The sequence below is a fragment of the Toxorhynchites rutilus genome, chromosome 1 (assembly GCF_029784135.1).
Source record: "Toxorhynchites rutilus septentrionalis strain SRP chromosome 1, ASM2978413v1, whole genome shotgun sequence".
Classification (NCBI taxonomy): domain Eukaryota; kingdom Metazoa; phylum Arthropoda; class Insecta; order Diptera; family Culicidae; genus Toxorhynchites; species Toxorhynchites rutilus.
The window spans coordinates 7,158,404-7,173,982 of NC_073744.1; the positions used below are offsets into that span (position 1 = coordinate 7,158,404).

Consider the following 15,579-nt stretch of genomic DNA (forward strand, 5'->3'; position numbering starts at 1 on the left):
GAGCGTGGAAATCGCTCGGCAACAGCTAGCCAGCTAGACCACGTGCTCGTCACGAGTTTACATTATTTACACTCTGTCGAGGAAACGAGACGAGACTCAAACTTTGAACGGGAGCAGTATAAGATTGCCTCTTCCAACATACGAACGACGGCATGAACGAGAACTCGTAACGGCTGATGTAATACCATCTCAGCCATGGATGCGGTGGTGAACATTGAGCTCAGAACCTAGAACACGATTATGTCATAGAATACTTGGCCAGAATGTATGAAAAAATTGAATGTTGTTTCGTCAGAAACCGAACTTTGCCCGTTTGTCTACTCTGAGGTCTACACGCAGTTGGGATTCGCCAATATTTGCTTTATTGTTGTACGTCATGAAGAAAGGTAAGAATTTGAGCGTGTATCATTTTGAGACGAAATTTTTTTCGATCGCATAGCCTCCATGGGTATATTTGAAAGGTTTCGGTCTAGTTTTTCATTGTAAATACTTTCGTCATAATTTTGAACTGATGCGATGTCGAGATTGTCAGCATACAGGAAGGAAGCAGGAAGAATAAAAAATAATTGTGCACGCTTACCGGCAAAATATACAACATACCAAATATATGTAGGGTAAATGATCTTGGTTTGTCCAATTTAGGGTGTTTTCACGCAACTAATAAATGCAAATTGATTTTTCTTCCTGAAAATCACATATAATCAAGACGAGTTTGGGTTTGTTGAAAAGCCCTAAGTCTCTAGCTTCTAATTCTACCATAAGGCGTTGAAATTATTCAAATATTTATGTTTTTTAACGATTTTCCTCAAAGAGAAATTATGATCATGGTTTGACCACCTCTGATCATGGATTGTCCAGAAAATGATCATGGTTTGTCCAGTTTTAGAAATCACCATTTTTGAATGAAAAAATTCGAATTCTCAAGTAAATGTTGCATTTATCATTGCTTGAGTTAACTGTCATCATATTGATCCATTCATAATTAGGCTTTCTCCAGAATATTGCCTTTTCTTGGGCATTTTAGAAGTGTTCACCTCAACACAATCAACACAGAAAAACCTTACTTCTGCTATGCGCGAAGCACACCATAAACAAACATAAACAAACTGCAGCGCGCCAAGCGGTTGCCATAGAAATCATGTGGCAAAACAACATTAGTGAGTTGGACAACTCATGATCAAAATTGAGGTCATCGAAATGCATTAATTATATGGTTTAGCCAAGTAAATCTAATACAAATGGTGTGCAACCATGATGTTTACAATATTTGTAAGTGTTATAATCCAGAAATGGTACGAATACGTGCCAAATAATCATCTGGTGATTCATTAAAAGTTAGCTCAAGTGAGGGGCGCATTGACACTAATAGAATGTGGTTTTTATAATCCTTCAAAACATGTGAATCCATAAACATATGCTATAAAACTACAGTAAATCATGAAGAAGACAATATTACTTATATGTTTTGAAACATTCGAATACCTATTTCGACAAACGTGCGCTTAACTCGAGCATTTCAAAACGTGGACAAACCATGATCATATTTTCGACTGGACAAACCAAAGTCATTTACCTTATATATTGTAGTATTGGAAATAAAAAGTCACAGGAGGGTTGTGTCTGAGACACGACCGCATAGTTGACGTAGGATACCGTTACGCTATCTGTTGATTTTGGATGTGTTTGAAGAATTAAACTCTGATAATGATTTGGTGGCCCTGAAAGGGCCGTTTTGTTTGATTGTTGGGTATTGTTTATTCGATCCACCAATGTTTACAACCGAGTGAAATTGACAGAAGAATGGTAATTAGTCGTTAGATGGTGCGTATCAGATAGAAGATGCCGAAGTGGAATGAAATATATAGAAATGGAAAAGATAATTTTCTTTTATAATTGTTATTTTCTGAGTGATTATTCAACCAATGCGAATTTTAATTGGACTAACAACGCCTAATACTATATGTATAGCATATGGGAAATCATTTTTTCCGAATATTTCTTCACCTTCCCAACTTTTATCGCCGTATGATCTTGTCTTGGGTGAAAATATACAAAACAAAAGAGACAGCTTAAACCGAACGACCCGTTCTCGAGTGGGAACACACATTGGTTTTTATTCTTGAAAATTGAAATAAACCGTTTTATATATCAAGACCTTTTTAAAACAACTACTACCGTATACAATTTTATACTTACACTTGTGCTAAATTTTTCACAATACACGGTCGGTCATTGATTTGAAATTTCACGAAGCAACCAACATTAAAGTTCCAAATTTAAATTGCTAGGATTAATCGTTTCACCTTACATGCAATATAAAAATGCCCCCGACTTGCATATATTTGCAATACCGATTTCCCCGAGCACCTTGGTTTTGAGTCCCACACATTTCGGTGGGAGCAAAAGCTCCCCTTAATTTCATGTATTTGCAATGTTGACTTCCCCAAGGCTTGATTTTGATGTCTCTGTTAGGAACTCGCCGCATGTGTCGTCAATTTCGACTAATCAGAAGTGGGTATTTCCGTTAGGATAGGGGTTGAGATTTTTCAATTGTTTGATGGTTAGTTTCATGACATATATTAATTCATTCAATATAAAAATTTGTTATGAAGTGCCGAAATCGATTGACGCAGAAATTTCATCAATCCATCATGAAATGACTGAGCAGTAAGCGTTTGAAATTGGACAATTTTCACGATGTGCTCGATTTTCGATTTTCAATTTGTACCCCAATATGTTCCCGAAAGACGTAATCCTACGTCAAAAAGTAAATAAATGGTACCTCTTGCTGCTAGTAACGATTAATCAAATATCAACAATAAAGTAGGCGATTTGATCATATCTACATAATCTAGTCAGGATACCTTGATGCAACAAGTACAACTGCACTGATTATTCACGCATATTTACGCGTTACCAAATTTCGTCTGAAGCTCTGTCGATTTGTGGTCGGAAAATAAAAAGTAAACAGGACTGATTCATTCGATCTCGTCGAAATATTTGCCAGAACATTGTGTTGTTTGTTTGTCAAACTCCGTTTTCGATATTGCGAGAAAGATAGAAACATTGGATATTTCCGAACTAAGTAAATATTAGATTATATATGAAGCATATTACTTTGACACTTAGGCGATGGGCCAAAAGATGGCGGAATTCCTGACAGCGAATGTGAGCTACCGTGAAATCGCAGAAAAATGTGGTATTTCGATCGGAGTGATTTCGAAAATCATCAGAAAGCATAATAGGCTGAGCACAGTAAAATCGGAAGTGGAAAGCCTCGTAAAACCTCAGTTCACACAGTTCGCCTTATTCGTCGCCTGGTTCGATCGGATCCCGATAAATCTTATAGGGTCATCCAGGAAGAGTTGGGCCTCAACCTCACTAGTCGAACTGTGAGCAACCGACTTCGATAATCAAATCTACAGAGCTTCTTCAAAAAGAAAAAGCGATTACTACGGAAAGCCAATATCAAAAAGTGCTTGGATTTCGCAAAGAAATATGCTTCTCGCCCTACTGACTTTTGGGAGAAGATTGTTCGGACCATTGGGAGTAAGTTTGAGCTACAACAACGAAGAAATCTCAACGAACTTGTTGCCTGAATTGTCAGCGTCTGCTATCCAGATTTACTCAACAGCAACAGATAAACAAGAAGGAGGATCACTGCTTGTGTGGTGCCGGTTTTCCAGGAATGGGTGGGCAATCTTGTTGGGATCGATGGAAAGATGACTGGTAAATCCTACGTCAAAGTCTTGGAGGAAAACTTAAAGCCGTCACTCAGGAAAATGAATATAAAAGGCTATATTATCCAACAGGGCAACGACCCCAAGCACACCTCGAAGGTTGTGAAGCGCTATTTCCAGTCCAAAAAGATTCAAATGCTTAAGTGTCCACCCCAGTCCCCAGACCTCAACCCCATTGAGCATCTATGGATAATACAGGATGAAACAAATATTGTATAATTTGGTCGAAAGTATACCCAAACGACTCATGACAGCAATGAAGAATCATGAAGGACATACTAAATATTGAGATATATCATCCACAATGCTTTGTTTTTATACTGTTTACTTTTTTATTTTCTAATCACTGATATTTGGAACAAAAATGAAATGGAGTAATATAAATTTGAAATGAATACAAACAATGGCTTGTTTTCATCCATTACATCGTGAGAAATACGTTTACTGCATTTTGCATTAAGGGGGGACCCCGGTCTGGTAAATCGAAAAAAATCAATTTTTGTTTTTTGCATTTTTGGGAAGCTTATGCCCTCAGAAATGTTGTCCTAAAAGGATTTGTCGATATTTAATTTCGTTGGAAAGTTACAGCCAAAAGTATGAAGTCACCTCAAGGGATATAGTATTGCTGTACGAAATTTTTAAACGCGGTTTTCTCGAAACCATGTGAGGGGCTTAGAATGAAAGGGGTGTAAGTGATTTGATCGATTTCTCTACATCGACTCTCTCTTTTGGTCATAACTTAGCTGCAAATACATTCCCAGCTGTATTTGACAATGTGGAAGATAGGTCAGAACCTCATCTGTCGGATTGTATAGCAAACTTAAATTGGAACGTTTTTGCAGTTGAGTTATTAACTAAATAAAAAGTTAATAAAAAGAAGTCGATCAAGTCACTTACACCCCTTGCATTCTGAGCCCCTCATGTTATTTCATTTGGTGGTATCGATATCTCAGTATCTACTCGACCGATTTGGCTGAAACTCTTTATCAGCATGTAAAAATGAATTATCTAGAGTGTTACATAGCCGTTTTTTGATATCTCATTTTTTCGATTTTTTCAAAATTACTATTTAGAAATTTTTCATGAAAAATATCTCAGTTTTAACAAAAATTGCCGCTGTTTTGGTAATTTTTCGAATTTTCAAAAACTGTTATGTAACGCTTTAGGTATTGTCCTAAAGTTTCAAAATATTCATTGGAATTTGTTCTACGACACCACGTTGCTTCAGAACCGATACCACCAGCAAGGTACCGATGTTCAGACAGCATGTACGCATCCAGCTGTCAACAGCGTCATAATCATTATTCGTGCACTCAAACGAACGAACACTCCCCTTTATTCGTAACTTCCCGATAAAATCCACGAAAATTCCCTTAAATATTTTGCATAACTCTGTTTACTTTTTTCTGTCCAACACTGTATATATCAAATATCCATACGTGAACTACAGGAATCAATTCGTGGACAGATCAGTGATCCGTGATCGTGCTATATTTATTCTGGATGTTGGGAATTCGCCCATGAACTGTTGAACTGAACTGGGTTTAACTCGGAAACAACGTCGACATTGATGAACCACAATATGAGCTAAATTGCAACCTCCCAACGGCCTATACTCGAAACGTACCGATGGTCATAATAGTTGTGATCCAGCATAAAGCAACTGTATGTGAAAATAACGTTTGCATTAAAAAAATGGACAAAAATTGCCGATTTTTCATGGGTTTACCTCCACACGCACTGACGAAACTACCCATGTAGCATCAATCATAGTAACCCATGAGTCAGCAGACAAAAATTGGCATAAAGCTGTCAATCGAACTCGAACTCTAACCGTAATGGCGAAAACAGTGAAGCTAATCCATTCAGAAGTGTGCACGTTCAAAGAACAGTACCCCGCCGCGTCGAAAACGGACATCGTGCCGCCAGATACGCCCGTTCCGGCATCTACAACATCTTGGCACTTTTGGACAACAATCAGAGCATCGAAAGAAAGCCCGGTTGCGGACAGCCGACGACCCTGAGCGACAAGAGAAGCTCCAAAGGGTGCATCGCTGCGTGCGCTTGGCCGGGAGGACGGTGCAACCGGCCAAGCAGTGAAAAAGTACCTGACGCAGATGGACATACTTGTGAGGAAGCGTAAGTTCCGTCCACTGGTCTCAGAGCTGCAGGCAATGACGCAGCGACAACGGCTGAATAAGAGGGTCAAGTCGTTTTTCCCGGCGAATCGCGACGTGGCGGTGGTGATGGACGACGAGACCTATCTCACTCTGGATAGCAACGTCGAGAATTTCTGGGCAAACCTGAAGCGTAAGGTCTACTCCAACAATTTTGTCGCGAAAACTGAGAAATAAAACGAAGAAAAAAACTCAAAAACATGCCTACACGCATGTTTTCGTCCGCCATGGCAAATGTTTGGGCACTGCCGGAAAGCCGCTCGCGAGGGCGAAAGTTTTTTTTTTATCACCATCCGAAAAAAGTCTATTTTTTAATGCAAAACTCAGTTCGTTCATTTTTATTAATTTTGATTTATTGTTATTCAATAGCATTAACAATCCTTTCTCTATGTAGTAGATCATTATAAGAAGAGTAACACTTTTTTTCTTCTCCTGATTATCTCTTTTGTCATTTCTATTGGATTCTTTTCGACAACCAGTTTGATTCTATCTGCATGATCCGGGTTTGAACACTTCTTGACACACGCGTAGCTTAACCCTTTGTAAGGCCGTGATAACTATACTGCCACCAACAAAAAATATTGTTTTCGCTCCCCTCGGCATGTCATTTAATATTTTACTTGACCAAAAACTTCTAAAGATATTTGGCAATACTCTAATTTTTTTGGGCTGCAAAAAATGTACGATATTAATTTGGGGGTCATTTTTATGTAACGAAGCCACGATTTTAGAGCGCCGACAAAATAATCTGTTTAAATTCGTGGTATATACGAAAACTTGATAGGTTTATCACTGCAGACGTTCTATTTGGGATATACAGTGGTAGACATTCGTTTAGCCGCACACTATTTCTCCTCAATATCTTTAAAAATAAGTCAATTCTTTGTACAGTTTTGCTCATAAAAGACGATTATTGTTCATTTTCATCGAATTCATTAAAAAAAAAAGTATAAATTCACTTTTTGTTTTCTAAGTAATTCAAATATGTGGAATCAGGGTGGACATTCGTTTAGCCGCATCCTAAAACTTCAATAAAAGAAAAATTGTGCGGCAAATTTCGAGTCAAGTCGGTAGCTAATATTTAGTATGTCCACCTCCATTTCGGATCACTTTGAAAACTCGATTTGGCATCGAGTCAAACAGCTTTTAAAGTGTTGCCATATTGATTATAGCCCAACTTTCCTGAATTACTGCCTTGAGACTGGAAATGTTGTCAAATTGTCATCCGTTTTCATAGACCATCTCGGCCAAGATTCTCCATAGGTTCTCTATGGGATGGCAATCGACTGCCAGCAGGTCATTCAAGAAGCGGAATGTCCTTCTCGGCAAACCATGCCTTCGATTGTTTGGAAACGTGGATCTATGCATAATCCTGCTGAAAAACCGACATCCTCGGTAGCGTTATTCTCAATATGGCCAATCAAAACGTCCTCCTGTAATTGAAGATACTTTTCGGAGTTCATTCGGGTGAAAATGAAACAAATGGGAAGCTTGCTGTGATAGGAAACGGCTCCCCACACTGTCAAACTTCCGCCCCCAAAGTTTCGCTTTGATCTCACGACATGCCGTTGACTTAAATTGTACCAATAGCAACTTTAACAGTCCGGACCATCCAAATTGAACTTTTTTCGCCAGAAAATACAACTTTTCTCCATTCTAGTTTCCATCCCATGTATTGCCGGGCGAAAATGAGATGGTTCTGCTTATGGGTGGCGGTCAGTTTCGGCTTCCCTTGAGGTTTCTTCCACATGATGTTTGGTGACTCATTCAAGATGCGCGCAATATACCTCTTCGTTACTGGAACAACCGATTCTGCCTTAATGTATGAGCAGGACATCGTTTCCTGGTTGCTTCGTGTCTTATTCGACCTTTAAGACGCAAAGTAACTTTGGTGTTCCCATTTGTTGGTCGTTATATCCCATATTTCTGACACTATTTAAAGAAATTCCGTACCACTTTCTCAGATCGACCAATTTTTGTTACGATCGAGCGGTTAGAAAACTTTTGTTCACTGAAAATCTTTATTATTTTCCGCCCCGTCAATAGAATACCTTTCGCCATTCCTTCAAATTCTACGTAAATCACTAATCTGACCAACTTCTTACGTTGCACATCTAATATTTATCTTGTAAATTGAACATTCCCAAGTATTTTTTCAAAAAACACAGATAAAGGCGTGGTGATTATGCGAAAACTCGATTTTTGTGCCTTGCGGCTAAACGTATGTCTCGGGAAAAAACGACGTTTGAATGTTTATATCCACCGATGCCGCCTTGTGTGTGTGTGTGTGATTGTGACGCACGTCCTTTAAAAAAAAAGTGACTTAAATATACTATCACTACAGCGAATTAGTATCCCGATAAAAAGAACATTCCTAGTTGTTTTGTAAGTGTTTCATGTTTTTTTTCAAGTGCGGCTAAACGAATGTCTATCACTGTACTGTGCAGTTTTTTCAATAAAATAAATGGAATATTTGATGAAAAATTAAAATTTTAATTTTTTTTTATGTAACTTTATATAAAAAAAGTGTTTTTCGCTGCACTAGAAATATTGTTTTGATTTATAAAATAAGCAATAAAGTGAATTTACAAAGCAGTGTTTCAGGGATTAACGGGCAGTGGCACATTTTTTTTCAAAAGCAAATATGTGTGATTCCTCACGTAAGGATTATATTCTTTGGAGTTGTAGTCGATTCGTTGCCTAGATTCTACGGCCTTATAAAGAGTTAATCATAAACATTCACCTGCGCCCATGTTTTGCTCAACGGTTTTTTCGACAATGTTCATTCAGTTTATTTTTCGAAAGTTAAACAGTAATTACAACATTTTTCTAGATATTGCCAGGAGGATGAGTATTGAACCTGAAGGAAGATTATGCAGATCAATAACAAATGTTCACACTACAAGAATTATCACCCAGACTCACTCAGACACGTATAGAGTAAAATCACTTTTGGTTTGTAAAATACGTCAAAAATGTTCGAGTATTTAATTACAGAATGTTCATTAAATAACTCCAGAAATAATATTGTAATTATTTGAATGATTCTCTCACCACCAGAAAGCGAAAGGAGAAAATCTAAGAACCTAGATTTGATCGAAAAGCGTGTTCCGATCAAAGGAAATTTCTAGAAAGCTTTACTGAATAACATTCAAGTCATCATTATTTTTTTCACCATTGAGGTCAATTTGCAATATTTGAGATATGATTTATTCTCGTGGGAAACTTTTTATCAACACAACATCGTCATTCACATTCCTGGTAGAATCGACTTATCATTCGACGATGTAAAAGGTCACACTTATAAAACTTCTTGGACCTCAAACACAGAATGTTGCAACAGAAAAAAAAACAATTTCATTCGCAGAGAACAAATAGTTGTCGTCATGTATATCTAATCACAACCCCCATTGCATACTTACACGTGACATAATGAAGAAGTTGCTTCGAAACTTTTGAAAGTTCTCTAGCAGATAGATACGACACTTTACACAGAACTGCTCAAAGTAGTCACCACCCCGCGTATTCTTCCCGAAGTCCCCACTCAGCAGCCACCGGGTTTGTTCTCTTAGCCCACCACTTTTGCTTGGCACCCTTGGGGTGGCACCCAATATCAATTGCACACCACCGGAATCGTCACCGCAATCAGCCCACCGTGCGGCGACTGCTGGACCACTACTAGCCCCAAACCGACCGATTATGTCTCCCGTTGGAGAAGCACCCCTGTCACCACCGTCGTTGCTTCCAAATTGTTGATCCTGAGCCTCAACAAGATAATCCAGCAAGTGACTACTATCGACCGCGACCGCTGCCACTATCCGAAAACAACCTTCCGCACTGGTTGGCAAACGATGAGGAACTGGTCGACCAGTCGGAGACCCGTCCCGTTGGAAGTTGTTACAGAAGATAATTTGTTTATCGTTCACCTTGGTAGCGCAGCACCGTTCGCTAATTTCGATGAACACCACCTTTACGTCGTCGCGGCCCGACATGCGCCGTTCCTGGGCGACAAAGTGTTTCAGCAGGTCCAACGATCGCTGGGCGCTGGAGGTGGTGCCGTCCTCGGGAGGGGACGCGACGGGAGCAGAGCTTGTTTGGCGATTGCCGCTGGCAACCCGGCCAAAATGAACACCTCGTCGAGATCTGGCACCGATATCGGCTACGATGTGCTCCCAGCTCCCAGCATTGTCACCGTCATCGTCATCATGGTCCCGGCCCTCGAAAGAAGGTCGGTTCCGCGGAGCGGCGAACATGCTGGCGGAGCTTCTTGAGTAAGTTTTTGGGAAAGTCGTTTCGAACTTTCTCTGTCTCGCCCCGTCACGTTTCGTTAACAGTTTTCGGGGCGGGAAATGTGCTTCCCAAAACTTTTTCCTGAACACGGCCCGATTTTCTACCTTCAAGTTTTGCAAAATGTGCACAATGTCACTTTGGGACAATCGAGAGGATTTCCGAATTTTGAAGCAGCTATTTCGAAGGACGATTTGGAACTGAAGGTTTCCCCCGAGTTCAGAAATCGATGGACGTAAGAATTTTCTTAGATTTCCCGCCGATTCAACCATTGTGTAGGTGTTAATGATAAATTGAAGTTTGATTAGAACCGTTACGGTCGGCAGGGGTCCATCGATGGTACGATAGGATTCCAATGTTAAGATTTTGTTAAGATTTTTGCTTAATAATTTGAAATTTATTCAAATTTAAGGCATATTTTTAATCATGAAATAGTGAACGGAATGATAGATGCTAAGTGCCTCGAAAAATTTGTAAAATCTTAGCTCCCAGCCCCCCGACATGGGTGCATCACATCATTTTTCTACAATCGGCAAACTAGGTAACCTTGGCGTTGATGATGATTCAGCAGATAACATAAATGTGCCTTCGCTATTAGTTGTGGTTTTGCACTCGACAGTATCAGCAGGACTTGCAGTAAGTGAGGATGCCCCTCAGGAGAGTAAAGAAAGCTTGTGCTGATTTTGAGCAAAACACGACAATCTGCGATGTGTCATTCCCCGAGTCCGGTAGACTCCGAGAGACGGTGCGTGTGTTCGTATTTGTTCAACATGAACATTGCACCCGAGAAAGTTTGCAGATTCAATGGAGATTAGCTGGCTCCACCCAGGTTAAGTCGTTAGGCTGTCACTTTGCCAGTCAACAGTTGCCTTATCAGCAATGTTTGAGCTGATTCTAAATAATAGGGGAAATGGGGGCAAAGTAATCACCCTAAGGAATATTCCGTTTTCCGAATAATATTTCAGCTCAACTTATTGTTGTTCAAGATAGCAAACGGTTTTTATCATAAAAATTGAAAATAGTACATTTTTCATCATGAGAAAAAAAAATCTAAAAAGGTTGCCCTAATCCAACCGTTAGCCTAAAACTTTCTTTGTCTCTCTTCAACACTTGTCTAAATGAAATCCTTCAACTTTATTTCCGGTCTATTGGCGTTCGCAACTAACCGGAAGCCATCATGTTCGACTTCCGCAGTATATAGTGCTTTCACTCTATACTCATTTCGTAGGGGGTATCCATCATTGTTGGTCGTTTAGAGCCACTGTCAGCAAACCGGAAGTCAAAACAAGATCATATTTTTTTCCGCTCGTCAATTACTCATCCATTACCTATATAATTAGGGGCGTGTGTTATTTCCGGGCAATTGGGAGCAGGGTGACAATAATAAAATCTGTGTTTTTGGTCTCAAAAAATTCTCATGAATTTAAACCGGTGAAAGATTACCGAATGGTTATGTATAGCATATCAAACAAATCTTAGAGAATTTCCGATTCGATTGGTATACAAATCATGAGAATTCGTTCACAGTGAAAATATTTATTAACGTTAATTTTATTTCATCAAAATGTGACCTATTTTTTTGATTTGGCACCCTTCCGGAAAGACGTAGTTCTACGTCAAAAAAATATTTTTAGTCCAAAAATGCATATTTTATTAGGGCAACCTTGTATGGGGGAATAGCACACTTCCTGTTGATTTTAGGTTTATTTGAAAAATTTAATGGGGATGCCAAAACATGTATTTTTTATGTTTTTTATGTATGCTTATTATGTATTTTTGGGATAAAATTAATAATAACATAAAAACCACTAACTTTTATGTTTTTCCTTTCCAAAATGTTATATAAATCCACTAATTTAGATGTTTCAAAACTATATCCTGTGTCTAATTTTCTCATCTTTCAAACAAAAGCAACAGAATCGTTCTACGTAACGAGCTTGTTGAAGTAGAGCCAGTTTTAGGCCAACAGAGCGTCGAAGGATTTTTTCCATCAAATATGATTCTCTATCACCTTCTGAAAGGGTTCTGATTTTTTATGTGAGAAAGGTATTATCTGACTTTAAGAGGATGAATCAAAAATTAAATTTTTCTTTTATATTCACAAACAATAAAAAATGTTTATAAAACAATTTAAAATTTTTTGAATCGAATATGCACAGGATTCTATTATATAAAAGATTTCGAATGTGCAAAGAATTTGAAGACTCTATATAATCGAGTCCACCCTGCACTACCGAACAAGCAGGTGACCATTTTACCCCCACTGACCACTTTGTCCCCGCAACCCCTACATGTAAAACACCAGTGTCCTTTTTCCAGTGTGAAAAATCTGTTAGGCGTTTGTTTACATTGGGGATGCTGTCGAATCGTTGCACGGTAATACTATCACTGCTGTGAGCAGTTCGTGATTAGAGCTTAGAGATTGACCCGCCACGAGAAAGGGTTAGCACATAGAGTCGTAAACATAAACAACATGCTATCGTTTTCTCGCGTTGGTTCTCATTTCTGTAATCCAACGGGGCAGTTGGGCAACCGAGCGTTCCTGAAACATTGAACTTTTAAGTTTTTTTTATCAAGGTTTTTTTTTTAAGGTTTCCAGTTCTAGACACAGAATTCCGCGCAATTCTCATTTATAAAAATATCATTTGTTCGTCCCAACGATGAGGGGGCTGGCGCTCTAATGATTTCGGTGGTTCTTTTGTATTCTCTCGCGATCCCGCAAAAAACACGCATAAGCTATCAAAGTCAATGCACGCAATTCGAAAATAAAAGATTACAACAACATCGCGTTTGGATGCGATTGTCGAAGTGACGCGCAACAGAGAGGCCACCGTGGGCAGGACCTATCATCGGCGAGCCGGAATATATGGTCGTGATTGGCCGGGAAGTTTGCGCGTACCGAGTTTGCGAGGTACTCTACGATACGAAATGCGGAATGGTGTGGGATCGCTAATAAATAATAAAATCGATTTGTGTGTGGTTTTGCTTTTGTGGTTCTAACGGGATTTGTGTTTGGGAGGAAGAGACGTGACTTTTACCCATAAACAGTCGATGGGAAAGGACCAATTTTACGTTGTGAATAGTGGCACCGATCGACCGATGACAGAATTCGATGCAATGATAATAACATAAATATTTGAGGAATAAACAAATGAAGGAAAATCGCGTACCAACATGATTGAAAAGAAGAAAAAAAAATGTCATAAGGAAAAAAAAGGGAAAAATATCATAAAAAATTACTAGCCGCAGTGTTACTACCCAAAATTATGTTTCCGCCGATGATAGTTCATCCATTTCATGAGAATTTTTTTTACTCACCGCTATTCCGCACCCCGCTGGGAGTTGACGCAACTATCTCAACTCGAGCTGTACAGTAAAAAAGTCACAGGAGGGTTGTGTACGAGACACGACCGCATAGTTGACGTAGGATTCCGTTGGACTGTCTGTTGATTTTGGATATGTTTGAAGAATTTCATCGTTAAACTCTTTGATAATGTTTTGGTGGCCGTTTGGTTTGGTTGTTAGATATTGTTTGTTCACTCCACCAGTGTTTACCGCGTGATGATGATAGAAAGATGGTAAACAGTCGTTGGATGGTGCGTATCAGATAAAAGATACTGAAGTGGTGATGAAAACCACCCTCTGTGACCCTAGACGAGATGCCTCCTATGTTATGTATGGATGAAATAAAGAAAAACAAAACTCACCAATGCACAATGGTCCAGGAGATGCATTTCAGTGGAAATTAGCATTTAGAGCTCGACAGTTATTCTCTAGACAAAAACTGTCTTCGACAAAGTTGTTACATACGATAGAGCACTCATTTTTTTGTTATCAAAAACAGGGTGACCAAAATGTTGGATCGATTTAGCGCTTTGACCAAAGGGATTTTTGCATTCATTTTAATATTTCAAATTCTACATCAAAACTGTCTTCGTTTACCTTTTAGAGCTCATCAATTCCAACATTTTGCGATGCAGAACTTGTCAATATCTTACTCCTACTTAAAGTTATTGATGTCTTTTACCCAAAAACTCATGATTTGAATTTTAATTTACTCAAACACAAAAAATAACATAGTGTTGAAAATCACACATCATGTATATGACAAACAATTGAAGAGAGCGTGTTTTTTGGGAAGAAATATCAATAACTTTGAGTGAAGTTGAGATATTGACAAGTACTGCATCCCTAAATGTTTGTATTAGTAAACTTTAAAAGTCTTCCGAAGACAGTTTGTATGTAGAACTTGAAATCAAAAAGTTAGAACAAAAAACAGTTTTTTTAATGGTGACCCTAAAAAAATCGAAAAGCGCTATATCGGTTATTTCAAGAGATAGAAAAAAAACTTTATTCTACAAAGATGTTTGAAATAATTGGGAATACAACATTGTCGAACTATGTTTACCTCTATCTATAAAGATAAGAAAGTTAAATTTTTTATCTCATCGACAATTTTGGTCGAAGACATTTTTTTTTGTCTAGAGAATAACTTTCGAGCTCTAAATATTAATTTCCACTTAAATACATCTCCTGGACCATTGTGCAATGTAATATAAGATAATTACCAATACCGTACACAATTATCAATTTTTCTCATCAGTAAAAACATGTTACATTAATATAGAGAAAACATATTTGAAATGAGGAAGGTAATTTTCTTTTACAACTTTTACTTTCTGAGTGTTTATTCAACCCAATGCGAATTTTAATTGGACTATCTGAACCAAATACTATATGTAAAGCATATGGGAAATCACTTTTTGTAATATTTCTCCATTTTCCAAATTTTCTCGCCGTATAAACTTTACTTGGATGAAAATAAACACAACAAAACAGACAGCTTAAACCGAACGACCCGTTCTCGAGCGGGAACACGATCTGGTTTTTATTTATGAAAAAAGAAATAAATTGTTTCATAGATCAAGTCATTTTTAACACAACTGCTACCATATACAATTTTATACTTACACTTGTGCTAAATTTTTCACAATATACGATCGGTCATGGATATTAAATTTTACGAAACAACCAACATTAAAGTTCCAAATTTAAATTTTATTTGCTAGAATCAATCGTGTCACTCACCTTACTTGCAATATAAAAATGCCCCCGACTTACATATATTTGCAATGCCGATTTCCCCTGGGCACCTTGGTTTTGATGTCTCTGTTAGGGAACACATCTCGGTAGAAACAAAAGTTTCCCCTACTTTCATGTATTCGCAATGTTGATTTCCCCCAGGCAGCTTGGTTTTGATGTCTCTGTTAGGGACCCGCCGCATGTGTCGTCAATTTCGACCAATTAGAAGTGGGTATTTCCGTTAGGATAAGGGTTGAGATTTTTCAATTGTTCGATAGTTAGTTTCATGACAT

At 38.3% G+C, this 15,579-nt stretch overlaps 1 protein-coding gene across 1 annotated transcript in view; it reads right to left on the reverse strand.

Annotated features, from left to right (window-relative positions):
• The window catches only part of LOC129762806 (rootletin), a 69,181-nt gene extending 58,862 nt beyond the window's left edge, over positions 1-10,319 (reverse strand). The window contains exon 1 of the mRNA XM_055761345.1: positions 9,340-10,319. Coding sequence (XP_055617320.1) covers positions 9,340-10,170 — 831 coding nt within the window. The 5' untranslated portion in view covers positions 10,171-10,319. The remainder of the gene's footprint in view (positions 1-9,339) is intronic.
• Between the last annotated feature and the right edge of the window lie 5,260 nt (positions 10,320-15,579).